The following is a 16,834-nucleotide window of genomic DNA, read 5'->3' on the forward strand; positions in this document are numbered from 1 at the left end:
TGAAATTAAAATTTGCAAATAAATGAAATAGAATATTTTGCGATGAGCAAGTGAGGTGAAAAATTCGAGTTCCACAAAGGTGTCCCTTTGTCTCTTTTTTTTTTAATTTTAGACGCTATTTTTGCGCCGGAATTATAACGGAATTCCATTGCATCTCGCGAATCGTCGGAGCAAGACGAAATCGCTGACCGCCTACGTCACTGAACGTAGCCCCACGTGAACATTATATCGGATCGTACTACTTTTTTAACAGCCTTGAATGAAGGTTTTATGAAGCCCAATTGACAGTTTCCTCGTACATTCGTTTTGGCCTCGATTTTTTTATCACTACAATTTTTACAAGGTGTCACGCGGCCGCATTCGGGGGCTCGCGTATCGGGCCCCAAGTCGATGTCTGATATAGCTTCCGCAGAATTATTCGAGTGTGAACAATTATTCAAAGAATCCTTCTAGCCAAAGATACTTCGTATCTTAAATTCGAAGTACGAGATTCGAAGCGTATTTTCTAAATCCTTAATTCTCTAAATCATAAATTCGAAATTGCAAATCTTAATTTATAAATCTTAGGCTTAAGATTTCAAAAATTAAATCTTTTTCTAGATTGTAAATTCTAGAAAAAAGGTTTAATTTTTGAAATCTGAAATAAAATAAAATGTGATATACAAGATATATAAATACGCAAATAGAAACAAGTAATAAAAAAGAAGGTATAAATTCTATCTTTGGAGGTTTGTAAGCACAATAATATTTTCTATATTTAATTCTCTCGAACAAAATGCAAATGTCAAAGAAGATGTATTATGCAACACCTGTTGACCCTTTAAAGCTTCACTTCGATTGGAAACCGCATATATTGGACCTTACATAAATGAAGTCGTATAGGAAAAAAAGAGGTAAAAAAAAATGTATAAAAATAGTCCGCAGCAATCTTGTTCGATCCATAAATGTCCAAATAAGCAATACAGTTTTTTTGAATTAAATGATCTTTTTACACGATTCTATTATTATTCTATCTCATAATATTTATTATCTTCCTTGTACACATGATTACATATATTTCAAATTCTAAATTACTATTCTGACACCTGAACTCTTCCTGCAGTTAAAAAAGCTTACGGTTTAACATAAGTATGATATAAAGCTCGTGTTGCATGATATTCCTCCGCGTAAGTCTGATACTAGTTAAGAGTAACAATCAAACAGACAATGCTCTTTATTTTATTCGCCGTACACGCTCCCCCCCCCGCGCACCATCTGAATAGACGCTTTTATCTTCACGTTGACGCATGGGACACGTGTTCCTGGTGGTACGCAATGCCGGTCGAGATTACCAGCGTCTAATATCGAAAAAACCACTCGATTCGAGCGCAGAGGATTCATGACTCATGCCCTTTTCGAAACGTACCGTCCGATCTCGCTGCGCGCCGTGTGTCGCAGCTCAGCTCTTAAAAGTCACCTTCAACTTTTCCGAGGCGTCCATCATCGACCGTTTGAATGTAATCTCGTAAACTATTACCTCACCTACTCGCCGTCAATGAATGAACGCCTCGATAATGTCCTCGTGCTGTATCTGTAATTGGAATCCGCGAGAAAGAGAGAGCGCGCGAGAGAGAGATATGAATCGCAATTGTGGGCCGGAAATAGGAATTCGCTGAATGCGCCCGAGCTATGAAATGTATGTCGGAATCTAAAAAAAAAACAAGACAAAACCCTCGCAGGCAGATGCACGTCAAGATCGTTCCCCGATCATTTCCTCGACGTTCGTTAAACGTGTGATTCCCGCGGATTTATCACGGTACATTTCCACCGCGCTTTACAAATGATTATGCAATCTTAAATTCTTGCGATTGCAGAGGGATCTTGGCGATGGATCTTCAGAGAAAACACGAGAGCAGAGACGAGACAATCTTGCGTCTACCTCGCTTTTACCTCGGCGGAGATCTCGGCTCGAGCTAATACATGTGCCAGAGATCTTTGGAAAGCGTCTAAAGCTTCTGGAAGACGTTCGGCGAACAGCTTGTGTTTATTTCTACCAACGTGGATTAACTTTAATCTCGGTTTAACTGACTTTTTATCTTTTCTTATGTCCATTTCTACCGATGCAGATTAACTTTAATCTCGGTTTACCTTGTACTTTTTCTTTTTCTAATTCTCAGAACTAGAAAAAGATAAAAAGTAAGTTAAACCAAGATTCAAGTTGATCCGCATCGGTCGAAATGGACATTAGTCCTGAAAATTAGAAGATAAAAAGTAAGTTAAACCGAGCAAGTTAAACTGAGATTAAAGTTAATCCGCATTGATAGAAATGAACGTTATTTGGGCAAGAAGAAAAACCCCGAGCCGAGAGTAAGCAGCCGGCTCGACCACCGGGCGCACAGTGGTCGGGGCAAAGCGTGTGTGATGCATTGCTAAGTTATGTACACTTTCATCGGCGGTGATGTCATCTGTTCCTCGCATGTGTATGCAACCTGTGCATATATGTATGCGCGCGTGTTCGCGTGAGGAGAGACTGCGTCTCTGCATACCGCAAGGTCGCGGGACCGGACCCAGAGCCGGGGCATTATTTCGCCGCCCGGAGCAACCAAATTCCTCCCTTCCCCGCTGATCCCATTGAACAAATCTACCGCAATGCGTAGGCATTCACCTCGCCCGTAGAATTTCACGTCCTCCTTTCATCGCGCGGATATTTTGGGACTTTAGAACGAGTCGTCAGTTGTATCTCCCTATCGGTCTCCTCGGTTCACGACCGAAAGGAAAAAGAAAAGAATTTTTTTAAAGAAATCTTTGTTACCCCACGTACATGAAGATTTACGAGCGGAAGTGTATCTTAACTTGGTCGCCCCGTTATTTTAATGTCACGATTATTCCGATTGACCCGACCTGATATTTCGAGAAACATGTTCTCACGAAAAAAACAAAAAAAAAACTAATGGCTACGAGAATGTCACCTGTGTAAAGGTGCAGTTGCAGTCATACGTATACTCTGGCTTCGTCACTGTAAGGTGGAGATTATATTGAGTACACGTGATCTCACACACACATACACACATATATGCTTATATAACCAGAGAGCTATACGAGAGCCGCGGTAGTAACGCGCACTTCCGGCTTCCAGGTGAAAGAAAGGCGAGTTAAAGCGTAGGAAAGAGATGCGCTCTCGAACGCCTTCTTCAGCGTGATCTATAATTATCGGCGGTATTTAACGAGGTAGGTATCCCATGTCCGCGGCATATATTGCGGAATCAAAGCTCGCGAACCAACTGGTCGATAGCGACACAGTTTCCCGCAACAGCGCTGCTGACATCAACAATCAAGGCAGTGGGTTCCATTAACGAGATCTTGTTTACGGAGCGACAGTTCTCCGATTTTTCACGGCACTTTTAAAAATAGTTCCTAAGGTTCCTCATTCTACGATGACAGACTTTTGTGTCCGCGTCGAATTGATCAGAGAATCCAAGCCTACTTTCAGCCAAGATCAATTGACAATTAAAGTTACAACTGAAAATAATTACAGTTATAAGATTTTGAATGGAACTAAGACGCAGAATTCTGGAGTATCTTAGAACGGGCCTAATTTTCAGAACGCCGCGATGCAATTTAGGCTAAGGCGCATACTATCTATGACTTTTTGTCGATTGACAGTTTAGTCAATCGACAAAAATTTATCATTGAAAAGCTTAGAGTTATTATGAGAGCGTACATACTTGTCGACTCGATATCAACTCGACTAAAAAATAAAACAACAGTTGGATGACTTTTTGACATTTGACAAAAGTGTGGTAACACACCCAGGAGTACGAAGTCGCGCATATTATCGACACAAAAATGGTATCATACTTTCTAATACATAGGCCAATTAACACGGGAAGCTCGTTAAAACTGAATACACTCATTCTGTAATAATATAGTCCTCGATTAAATTGTTTAGTTGGTAAGAAATCGTTGGTGCTGCTCGACATCGAGTAAAGTCGATGTTAAGTCGATAGTATCCCAGGTAGCAGAGTGACGTCAAATGACGTCTAATTGAGGTCTCTAGACGTCATCCTGCTACCTGGGATGCGCCTAGCCTTACTATAAAACGAAATTTTGTGTCACATTATATGACAAAAGAGACAGAAAACTTAGTAAAAGAATAGGTGAATAAATAGGTGTAGCATGTGTATAACGATTAATAATTTTGTATGTCATAAATAAAAAGCGTATCTAATCACGTATCTAATTTTAGATACGTGATAATGAGCATTAGTCGTCGTGATAGAAATATTCGTCGTGATAGATTTGACAATAATCGAATAATGCGAGAAGAACGCTTATCGGCAACGCTGGCGGGAAGCGCCTGCGATTACAGACATAATTTTCGTACTCACGGCGGAAGAAGAACCGCGTGGCAAGCACGTCGAAAACACGTGCCCCTCTCGGGATCCTAGCCAGCGGAACGAACTAACGGGCGACCGGCAGCGAAACAACGGGAAAAGACGAGCGGGTCTCGGTCTTGCGGCACTGAGCGCTCCCCGACTGGGCGATCGCCGATTTTTCCTCAATCTATTTCAAGGCTGTCAATTTATCTTTAGCGACTGTCACGCAGCAACGCGCCAATAGACCTGTTTCTGATTTAGCTGAACTTCTTGCACGGTTTATCTTTTCTTTTCTTCTTTTCACGTTGGAGGGAAAAAGAGAAAAGATGAACCGCGCAAGAAGTCCAGCTAAAAAAGAACAGGCCTAATTTTCAGACACGCCGCGATGCAATTTATTATAAAATGAAATTTCGTGTCGCATTATATGATAAAAGAGACAGAAAACTTAAAAAAAAATAGGTGAATAAATAGGTGCATACACTGAGAAAAAAATGTTGTTAATTTGACTAAACTCGTTTAGTTGGTGTGATTTGTTTAATGTAAATATTAATATATTTAAATCAAATATACGTGAGTAATATCAAGAAATATTTTATTTTATTTTATATAATATTTGTTGAATTAACAAATGTTAGCTTGACAGCCCGTGACCGCTGCATTTAGTTGAATCAAATAATATTTCTTTGAATCAACGATTTTTTTTTCTCAGTGTATATTAACGATTAATGATTTTGTGGGTAACTTGAAGGGTGCGTTAAGCTCGCAATAAAAAGAGACATGAAGAAAATACTCGATTAAAAGCTGCCTCATTGATTAAAACGTTACAGCAGAATTAATCCCTCTTTCGCGGTTCTTCTTGATAACGCAAATTATACGATATCGCGTTATCATACGACCGATGATCACGGAAATAGTCCCGTCAGCGCGCGCATTCGTCATCGAGAGTAATTCGTAATACGAGATGAGTCAGCCGGTCCGGTGGCGATTATGATAGCGGTATATGCTAAGCGAGAAGAAAGTGATCCCGCGTGTTACCCGCGATCAGGCTAAAAATACATTCGTCTAAGCCTAAACCTATCGAAGTAGGACACCCGATATGGATATCTCTCATTTATATTTTATAACATGTCACGCCCAATGTATACATTTGTATTCAGTTGTATTGTGTAAGTCACTATTATTAAAATAATTAATATATCTATGTATGACATAATTATTTTATGATATACATGTATATATCGCAAAATAATCATGATTCGTAACATGTATTCTTAATCTACTCTCAATGGAAATTCAAAATTGTAAAAGCTGCGAGACAACGTTCATTTTCATAAATTGTTATGTCAGTAGATTAACGGCGTAGGAAAAAGATCGTCTTGAAATAAATCAGACACCGGTTCTGCAAAGCTCTATCATTCATTTGTGATGCACCCCGAGTCACGAGGCGCAAATTAGTCATTAAAGAACTCATTGTTCCAATGCCGCGCGCATCACGGTGTTGTGGCTCCTTAAACATTTATAAAATCATACTACGGTTCTAAATAACGCGTTCCAACCCGCGTGATCTGGACGATAAGAATACGAATGTTTTTCCGCGTATACTTCGCTGTTATGTTTTTAATTTAATTATAATATAATTAAAAATGTTATATTATATTTTTAATTATAATGTTATATATTATATATTTTATATTATAATACATGGTATTATTATATTATAAGTATTATATATGATATTTATTATATTACAAATAATTACGACTGATATAAATTAAAATTATTGATATATATATATTTGAGTGAGAAGAACCTAGTATATTGTAGGTAACTCGATTACTCCCACTCATCTGCTGTTCGTCCATGCTGTTGTCAACGAGAGCGTCATCCAAGTTTTCAATTTGTTTTTAGAGCCTGCAGCCAGCGTACCGTTCGCGCGCGGATGTAACCTCGGTGTGAATTTACGACGTCACGAGTTTAACCATGCGTACATGTGTGAGCGATGCTGGACATACGGTACACGTACTAGTAGTATCGCACTCTACAACACAAACATAACGAGATGCAACTCACTCCTCCTCGGCTGCTTCCAGCTGCTTCTCCTCGTCGCAAGGTCGTGGACAGCGTTGTCTCTGGCAGATATGAGAGAGTGACACTCGTATCCGGTGGGCGAAGGCGAAGGGAAGCTCCTGGCTCCTGCTCCTCTGCTCCTGCGGCGGCTCCGGCTCCGGGACGTCTTCCTCGCTCCCCTCCCATACCCCGCGAAATTCTCGAGTTCGTTTCTTCTGCACTTTTTACGCTGAAATTAGATATTCCGAATATTATTGTCGTAGCGTTTCGCGAAGATGAGGCAGTGGCACACCGCGAGCATAGAAATCGCGGCTAAAACAAATTTCATCGCTATCTGTCTATCTATTTGATCGCCGATTCTCGCATTTCGAAAAGAAAAGAAGAAAAGGCCGCGAGTGCGAAAAGCATAAGGTTGAACAGATGTCTCGATCCGGTCGCCATGGCGGCACGCGATTGGCCCGGATTCACCGGAACGGCCAATCAACTCGCGATCCGTTGAGAACGCGTCTTGAAGTCGTCGGCCTTCCCGGCGCGGCGTCCCACGTTCTTATGGAGTGAACCGCGCGTAACTTCATTCCTTCGCCGTTATTGCGTTATTGAGATACCTTTTTTCTTTTTGCTTATTTGAAACGGGCTCTGGAGGTAATTACAGTTCACCTGCCAATAATTATTTTTAACTCGTCACACGCACGTCAGTGCGTTCGAATGACACTGCAGCAAAAAAAGGAATTACTGCTATTTTTCCAATGTTAGCGACACGGCCGCGGATGTGATTGCTAAATGTACATTTCTAGTTTCTACCGATGCAGATTAACTTTGATCTCGGTTTAACTTACTTTTTATCTTCTTCTAGTTTTAAGGATTAGAAAAAATAAGTTAACTGAAATTAAAGTTAATCTAGCATTTAAATTGACATTAGACTTTGATAAATAAGTCGTGCCGAAGGTTGTTGGTTCCAATTTAATCCACGAAACAAAGATCCCCCTCTATTTGTTCTCGTTTAGCAAGTGAACACTTTCAAAGTCCAATCTAAAAAGTGTACTAACGAAAACTTAGGAAAACAACCATACAAATTTAATTTAGAAGGTTGTAAGTAAAAAAATCAAAAAGTTTTAGGGTCAACTTTTATACACCACTATACAATTAAAAAAAAAAAAAGAAAACGTAAACTGAGCGTTCGCCTCACACGAGGACAATGGAGGGTTGAAGTGTCCGCTCCGGAGTTTTACTCCGCGCAATAGAACGACGCAATAGAACAACTCGTCTTGGCACTCAACGGGCTCAACGGCGGCAAACGTACGTGCGGATTTGCCATATATTGTGTACTCGAGATCACGAGGCGCGGCCTGTGGACATTCTAGAGTACACGCACAGTCGATGATCTGCGCGACGACGTGACGTTTCGTTCGAAGAAAAGCCCGACGGCGACGATAAGATGGCGGCGTCGCGCACGTCAGATCGCGACTGAGCGCGGGTGGTGGGAGGGGGCTAGGGTGGGCGGCGCGGGGGGCAGGGGATCGGAGGCAGGCAGGAAGAGGAGGTAGACGGCACGGCAGGCAGGCAGGCGGGCGGGCGGACGGGCGAGCGGACGACGACGAGCGAGCAGGCACTGCACACTGCACAGATAGTCACAGACGGGAGTCTGTGTCGTCGTTAATACGTGCCTGCGTATAGAGCGTACGGCCGAGGCCCTGGTGTCGTCATGTCCTGGCGTAGCCGCGTAGTCGCCGTAATAACGAGGCAGCCTAGCTACGAGGCGGCGCAGGTCGATTCTCGTCACGCGTGATTCCCCGTTTCCGCCAGCCCCCAGGAACCCGTCACCGCCGTTTCGTCGATGCCTTTGTTCGCGGCCGGGCGGAGGAGGACGGGCGCGGATTGTCGTCGCGACGACGAGCCGAGGACGAGGAGTACGAGGACGAGGGCGAGGAGGAGCAGCAGCAGCAGCGGCCTCGTGCCCTTAGCCTAGCTAACGGCCAGTGGAAGTGAAGTGTACCCGCGGAGAGAAGGTGCGGATAATCTCGCCTCCGTTTATCTCTATCCCTTTCTCTCGCGCGCTCTCTCTCTCTCTCTCTCGCCGTTTCTGTGTGCTCCAGTCTGTCTATCTCTCTTTCTCTCACTCTCGCGCAATCTTTCTCTCTCGGGTGAAACGGCGCTCCACACCCCGGCGCGGTCCTGGACACGTCTAGGAGGTGGTGGCGACGTCGTAGAAGGAGGCGACGCAGAGGAGCCGACGGCGGCGGCGGAGTCGACGACGACGACGGCGGCGAGATGCGCGAGTTCAAGGTGGTGGTCCTCGGCTCGGGCGGGGTGGGCAAGAGCGCGCTCACCGTCCAATTCGTATCCGGTTGCTTCATGGAGAAGTACGACCCGACGATCGAGGATTTCTACCGCAAGGAGATCGAGGTGGACAACTCGCCGTGCGTCCTCGAGATCCTCGACACCGCCGGCACCGAGCAGTTCGCGTCGATGCGCGACCTCTACATCAAGAACGGCCAGGGCTTCGTCGTGGTTTACAGCCTGACGAATCACCAAACCTTTCAGGACATCAAGGCGATGAAGGAGCTCATCACCCGTGTCAAGGGTACGGAACGCGTGCCGGTGCTACTCGTGGCGAACAAGCTCGATCTGGAGCACCAGCGGGAGGTCGGCACCGAGGAGGGCCACCAGCTCGCGCAGCTCTGGGGCTGCCCGTTCGTCGAGGCGAGCGCCAAGAATCGCACCAACGTCAACGAGATGTTCGCTGAGATCGTGCGCGAGATGAACTTCAGTCCCGAGAAGGAGAAGAAGACCTACTGCTGTTGCAGCGTCCTCTAATACTTAATCAAAATCCACGTTCGCCCCCCGGATTATTTACCCGCGGACCGTACTGAGGTGATGGAGATATACAGTGTGTACAGTGCTTCGGGGAGAGGGCACGTCGACGTTAATACGTCGGCGTGTTTCTTATACGCCGTTCTGCTAAGGATTCTCTTCGCAGCTCTCGCTCGGCCTGCTGAGGAACGTGCTGATGGAGGATACAGTGTACAGTGGCTTTCGGGCAGACCTCTCGTCAGCGTGTTTCGTCGTCCCGAAGAATCTTTCCTCGAGGAGCCATCCTTTGGAAGACCGTTCGACCTTGAGACGCACCATGCGTCTACCAAGGCTAACTTATATCGGACGCTGTACGAATTTTCCAAAATGGGAACTGTGGTTCTCTTCTCTTTTCTAATTCTCGGAAGACCGTCCGGCGAGCGGCGGCCGTTAAACACAGATATTTTATTATACGCGAATAGTATTATGTATGTAATATTATTGTAATATATATACATATGTATATATTATATATATATATATATATATATGTATATATATATATATATATAATATAGATAGGATTTAAGAGAGAGAAAGAGCGAGCGAAAGGTAGCTTTTCCTCGGCAAAAGGACCAATACTCCGCTCGCGAGAAAGGAGAAGGTGTCGAAAACCGTAAAACCAAACTCGATTATCGGCTTTCTGCTCAATTTCAGACAGAACCATCTCGCACGTAGGTTCGCGTTCTGGTCCATCCAAATCGAGACTAGGTGCTGCGCGGAGAAAAAAAAAGAAAGATATACGCAGACTTTGAAGGAATCACTGTGATGGTCGTTCTAGCATGGTGATAAGTTCAGCGATAACAAGCCAAGCTAAAATGTTTGAGCGAGGCTTAATCCCGTATGTCGCATAATTTGTATGCAGTCGTGCGAAGGCTACGCAATCAAATCCATCTTGATTCGATGAAAGTGGTTCGGTTTTGAGAGTACTCTTCTCTGTGCAATTGTTCTGTGTTAATTTAAGCTAAGGAGGCTGATTAGCGAGATATATCGTCTGAACATTTTTGTACGAGACGTTGTTAGTGACAATTTATACAGGTTTCACCTGAATTTAATCACTTGAAATGTCTTCATTGTTCTTAAGGATAAAAATGTTTCAAAACAAATTATTCAATTTAGGAGTCGTTCCAATGGTAACACTTGTCTCCTCAAAACTGGAGTAACCAGTTTTCGAGGAGACAAATATTATCAAACCCTTGATACACTGTTTCTGAAACAGTCCAAAATGTTTCGAGACATTTCAAATGGTCGAATCCTGGTCCATCCTGTATGTCGGTTGTACAGTCCTAACATTGAACTATTTTATTGTGCGTAAGGCAGAGGCACTGAGAAATGAAGTTTTTGTACGCGACACCTCAGTGGTTAAACGGATAACCCAGCTGTTGTGAGATTTCTTGTGATCCATTTTGTAGCAAATACTAATATCTTTACTTTCGTTTCGCTTTAATGTCTGTTCTGAGATGTTTGATACAGCGCAATATCGTATTTGCAAACTCTAGATGCGCAGAAGTGGGCATACTAATGTCGCGGTGATTACAAAAAATCGAATTTCAATAAACTAAGGGCCAAAGTTATAAAGACTTGCCTCTAGTTCGTTGAAATCTAACGTTGCAGATAATATTATACGATGACGAGAGAATATTAGGAGAAAAACGCGTTTCGTAAAGAGCTAGAACGTAATAATGTCAATCTAAACATGTAATTTGTAAGCTTTGTACGGTTTAAAAAAAAAATTTGTACTACATAGGCCGCAAGACTGCACATTCGATCACCATGGGGGATTGATGACGGTTTTTTTTAAACGAGTGATCTTACACACCAATGACAGAGCACAATAGTAGAATTAGAAATCTCTCCGGAAGATGCGCCGGTTTCGCATTGATCCCTTCAACTGCAAAATCACGTACGTGCTATTCATCGCTCATAGCGACGACACCGATGTGAAAAGTATCGTAATAGAGCAAGACTGCAACTTTTTTTCAAAAATATTTTTCTTATCCTCGAGGCCTCGTGAAAAATCACAGGATTCGAATGCACTTCGCTAAAATATTTCCCGCTAAAAGATATTTAAAAGAGAATAACTGTGAATGTTCGAAAAAGCAGTTACAATACTTTTCGTTGTTGGCATCGCTTTCGAAGAGAAGAAATCGATAGAATCTCGCAGTCCGAAACTGTCGTTGAGTTTCCGAATGTAAAAAGAAATCGATGGGATCTAAGAGAAGCTAGAGAGCAAGCAGCTCTCCTTCTCGTAAGATTGATCGATTTTAAAATTCCGAAAAAAATTACACACTCATTTTAGAAACGTAAAATTACTGTTCGCCGAAATCGCAACGTGAAGATATTCTAAAGCGATTATAGAATTTATTTATAAAATTAATTTATAGATTATTTCACAATCACTTCTCGTTGCGTACTTAAATATAATTACGCTCTATAAATTATCTTTAGATTATTCGTACATTTTATTTTTATATTTTACGTTGCGATTTCGATAGACCGTAATATATTACTTGCGTATTTTCCATGATATACAAGTTACAGAAATTTCTTTTTATAGTTCCGTCTCGTTTGTTCTTATTGTGGTAAAAAAGTTCGATGGAATTATTTTTAAACGCTTGATTAATTTCATGGATAACCGTACAAGCGATACACAGATAATGTGTGTAATTTTTCTCGTGTGATTAATATCGTGTTATCCGATGTTAAATATCGCTTCTCGACGAGCGTAGCGTAACAACATTCATTATACATTATTCAATACGTTGTCATTTAATCCTTGGACGCATGAGGATTATTTTTATCTCTTCGTGATATTCTCTCAGTTTCCATCGAGATCGAATCTTTTATTTCTTCTAGATTTAATTTTTAGAGAAACCTCGAACTATGTCCTATTGGACAACACTTAATTGGAATTTGTCGAGTCGTCTCGAGTTTTTCGAGAGAATTATCAGAAGGTCGCGCACATCCGAGGATTAAATGCCGAAATAAAGAATTGACGAAGATTGTTCGAGATTAGTTATCTTTTTACCGATTTTACCGAAGGATATTGTCACGCTTCTGCGACAAGATTGTATTTGTAATTTTGTAGCCTCCGCATCCTAATTTGTAACGAGGCGTTATAAATTCTAACGCAAATTTGTATCGTCTGAATCGTATACGCGCGATACTATTTTCCAACTTTCGGAGAAAATTGCGGGAGTTAAGAGTTGAAGAAAAAAAAAAAACAAAAGAATAAAAAAAAGATGAGAATGAACTGATGTACAGTATTTCTACGATTGGTAGTTAGAACGTTCTTAGATATCCGGGAAGAGATAATTGTTCATATACTTCGAACACGCGTGTAAATTTTTGAATAACGCAAAGATCCCTTTCGGTGCACTTTTTTCGAACGGTGCTCTCCGGTAGTTTATTCCGGGCTTCGGTGTTAGAAAGGAATAAAAAGGAAAGAAGGAGCAAAAAACAAAGAAGGGAAAAAGAATTCGCTGAGGCGCCGGAAACCGCGCGGTCGCGCGAGTTATCTCGCGGTTCGCGCGTCGAGGAGATGAAGGATAAGAGTAGGGCGGAGTGGTTTTCGCGTAGCCGCTATTTTGTCACAATAACGTTGGAAAATTCTTAGTCTCGCTGTGATCCCGTAGTCGTAACTCCGCACCTTTTGTATATCGGATAACAATAATCGAAGTCTTCACCCGGCTTCGATCGGAGGGCCTCTTTATAAAGCGTTTTGATCGTCGTCGCCCGACTTGTATCACACTTTCTTGCGTTTTTCGCCCTGTTTTATACACACGGACACACATACATAACATATATACACGTACACCAACGTACACACGGATGAGGTGTAGATCACAAAGGACGCACAAGGCCGTCGTCTGCCTAGATAGCTCACCAAGTATTTGATATACTTGAAAAATCTATTTATATATTTGTACGAGGAGAGAGAAAGAGAGAGAGAGAAGAGGTCGCGCCGCGTGTCTCTCGCGCGTCCAATTTACGAGATTGATCTACACTATGGCACAGACTCTAATAATAACAGATTAATTTTTATTTGGTGAACTATCGCCGGCGGAGAAGAGCGTCGAGAGAGAGAGAGAGAGAGAGAGAGAGAGAGAGAGAGAGAGAGAGAGAGAGAAAGAGAGCGAGAGAGAGAAAAAAGAGAAAGGATTGCGCCATGCCTGAAGTCGGCCAGCATATCACATCTAAGGACCAGAATTGTTTCTCTCTTCTTCACTTTGCTTACAATCGGCGAATCAATTATCTTCCTACGTGTCGAAGAGAAAGATCGAAAATGAAAGATACAATAATGCAAGGATGTGTACACCGTAACGCGATTCGCATACAGTTGCAGACACTTTGCGCACTTTGTTACGCAACCGGGTCACGCACATATTAATTGGAGAAAAGATAGAAAAAAAAGAACAAGAAAAACACTACGATTTAGATATGTGTATATCGGCCTTTCAGTACTACTACCTGCGTATATATATATATATCTGATATATTGAGTACGAAATGCGTTATATATTTTTTACAATGTGAAGAATGTAAATATATTATATAGCGAGTCGAAGTATATATATATATATATATATATATATATATATACATATATATAAATAATAAAAGGTAATTATCTTGAAACTTCCGAAAAAGATGCGAAGTATTTCAGAGAATATCTTTTATTCGCAAAAGAAAAAGAAAATGTGCATTGCACAATGGACTAAGTGCAGTCTCGCTCTTTCGTGCATAATTGCGTAGAATGTTAATAATTGTGTAGGATCTTATTATAATTTTAATTTGAAAAATCACATGGGCAGGCGAAATTGAAATGCTGCAATACAGAATCATTTCCTTTTTACTGATTTGCTGTTGCTGTTTTTTTTTCCGTCTGTTCGTAGGAAAATATTGTCCGCTAATAATTATTTTAAAATGTATCCGAATTACCTCAATCATTATTGTATAATGTGAAAAATTGCTCGCTAATTATTATTTTAAAATATGCCCGAATTATTTACAAGTATTTTCGATCAAAGAGTATCATAAAATATTTTTTTATTAACTGGACAATGAAGTGATAGATTTAATACGCTTTTATGTTGGAATATCAGCATGAGGATCTAGTCATGAGCGAATGAGTTATGCACTCATAAGTCGCAATTATATTTGCATTCTTCGAATATTTCTCGAACAGGAAACAATTACCGCGATTTCTTTTCTGTTTCTTTTTTTATCCTAGGCTATTGAGATATTGTTTTGAATTTAAAAATGTATAGTGAAAACATTGAAATTGACTCTTTTAGGTTCTGTCCATCTGATAATTTTTTAATATTTAGGTTTTAATTTTACAAGAGATTTAAATAGTCTTTAAAATAATGCACATTTTTTTCTTTCTTCGCAATTTTTTTTGTTTTACTTTTCATCATAACAATGGTATTTGGCACAAATATAGAATTTTTAAACCGATAGCTTGCTATCAATTAGATATCCTGCGCCGAAAAATCAGCGTATACATCTTTCTTCGGACTCAAAAGAGCGTATATTTATAATCTTGCAGTTTCGACCGATTTCCCTTTAAATCAGTTTTTCCGAATCGTGTTGTAAATCATTTACAGAAAATCAATTTAAAGTTATTACTTTTAAGTTTACAACATAATAATATTCCTGTTGTAATGATCGAATTTATTAGAAAATTATTCGTAATTTGGTTTATACGATGACAGTCTCACATTTGTGATTAGGGAAAAAGATTCAATTAAGCTAACGCTCGCTATATGTTTTAATTTTAAATAAAATTTTTTTATATTTTATTTCGTATCTTGCACGTGTATTTTATTAATCGATCGTCAGTCCAACGCTTATTACATGTATATATTCGTTATGTACACGAGGTAGAATCAAGTTCGATTTACAATAAAAAATCAAGATAATTTTCTCGTTATGACGGAAAAATCGTCGAATGTGAATCAGTCTTTTTGCACAATTTAGAAAAATATTTCATTGTCTCCAACTCCTTACATATCTATCTCGAAAAAAGCTAAATTATTACTAAAATATCCCATAGTTGACACACAAAAATAAACACTTGAGATAAATAAAAGTCGGTATAAATACAAATGGAAGCAATGAAAAGTATTATAACTGTAATATTTAAATTGCAATTTTTCAGGAGAATTATTTGTACAATGATTATTCTTTCTGTAAAAAAAACCAAATATTTCAGAAAAATTTTAACATAGAAACGGTTAATTAAATAAATACAAAGCACTGAAAAAACATAAAATTATATATATTGATGTTACAATGTTTGTCGTTTAAATAACATTGGAAAATATTGTAAATAAAGATTCACATAGTTTTACTGCAAAATATACAAATGCAGTTACAATACTATTCATTGGACAGAAAACTTCTCTAAAAAATTTTTCCCGTTTCTCGTATGTAGCATCAGATTCGTATATTACATCGATATTTAACGGTAAGTATATCATAAGAAAACTAATATTCAGTTAGAAAAATAATTACGAAGAAGTAAGGGCGGCAGTGTGGCCTAGTGGTAGAGCGCCAGACTCGTAATCTGAGGAACCAGGTTCGAGTCCACTAGAGCCATGGAATGTTTTTCCGAAAGCTGCGCCCCTCCGTGCAAGATTAGGGCCCTTGTGCGGAGCAAACTCCGTCTTTCGGAAGAGACGTTAAACCGTTGGTCCAAAGGAATGTGCAAATACTTTTCTCATGCTTCATTCGAAGCTACTCTTCCAGGAATGAGGTTCCGTATCTGCTCGACGTTCCGTAGCTGTGAGGTATTTTCATTTGTATAAAGTATTGTCAATGCATCTGCACACGAATTGATACGCCTTGAGCATGTCAACTGCCTCAGTTAAAGCGGAACAAATTTCCGTTTTCTAATTTATCTAAAGTCCCACTAAAACATATATATATTCTATATTTTATAATATATATCCTATATGTTTTGTAATATTCTAATACACTACACTACACAATGCTATAATACATTTAATACATTATATTTCTATAACATGTTCTCTCTTTCTATATAGAAAATATTTTAAAATATAAATAACATTTTATAATATACAAAAACACTTTTAATTTATAAAATTTATAAGATTTAATAAAACACAATATATTAGGAACATATAGTTTAAAATAATAAAATTAAATATAATAATCTATTACATTTTTTAATTTAATAAAATTCTGTTATTTTTTATATAATATCCAATCTTTTCAATAAAATTTTATTACAATTATTAAAATATTAGAGTTGTAACAAAGTTAAAATGTGAAGAATAATGGAAATGCAGTTGATATTTGATTAAAAGGATAATTGCCGATCAAATGTCCTGTGAAAATTTCAGAAAGTTACTTAGAAACGAATCATTGTAGAATATTATATATATGTATTCTTTTGGAAAATAATATTCAAGCTTTGAAAATTTGTTTTTATGTTATCCCATTTTGGAACTGAATAATGGAAAATAGAATTCGTACAAAAAATGTTTAAAAACAAAATCTAAAAGAAAAAATAAACTATCCACTTATTACCC

The 16,834-nt window shown here is 39.7% G+C and overlaps 2 protein-coding genes across 6 annotated transcripts in view; one reads left to right on the forward strand and one right to left on the reverse strand.

Moving 5' to 3' along the window:
* LOC139774861 (phospholipid scramblase 1) overlaps nucleotides 1-7,009 on the reverse strand; it is a 29,432-nt gene extending 22,423 nt beyond the window's left edge. Inside the window, exon 1 of one of the 5 annotated variants that reach the window (XM_071710365.1) lies at nucleotides 6,426-7,009. The gene's annotated coding sequence lies outside the window, so the exon portion shown is untranslated. Of the gene's footprint in view, nucleotides 1-2,948; nucleotides 3,279-4,367; nucleotides 4,543-6,425 lie in introns of those variants that run through there. The other 4 variants (XM_071710366.1, XM_071710362.1, XM_071710364.1 and 1 more) reach the window with 4 other exon arrangements.
* A 957-nt stretch (nucleotides 7,010-7,966) lies between these two features.
* Rap2l (Ras-associated protein 2-like) lies at nucleotides 7,967-15,076 on the forward strand. The gene has a single exon (XM_071710451.1). It carries the CDS (start codon nucleotides 8,691-8,693, stop codon nucleotides 9,234-9,236), a length of 546 nt encoding a protein of 181 aa, XP_071566552.1. The 5' UTR covers nucleotides 7,967-8,690; the 3' UTR covers nucleotides 9,237-15,076.
* The last annotated feature ends 1,758 nt before the right edge of the window (nucleotides 15,077-16,834 follow it).

This window comes from Temnothorax nylanderi, unplaced genomic scaffold (assembly GCF_030848795.1).
Source record: "Temnothorax nylanderi isolate EJ_2023f unplaced genomic scaffold, tnyl_v1.0 TNYL_tig0089_pilon, whole genome shotgun sequence".
Classification (NCBI taxonomy): Eukaryota; Metazoa; Arthropoda; class Insecta; order Hymenoptera; family Formicidae; genus Temnothorax; species Temnothorax nylanderi.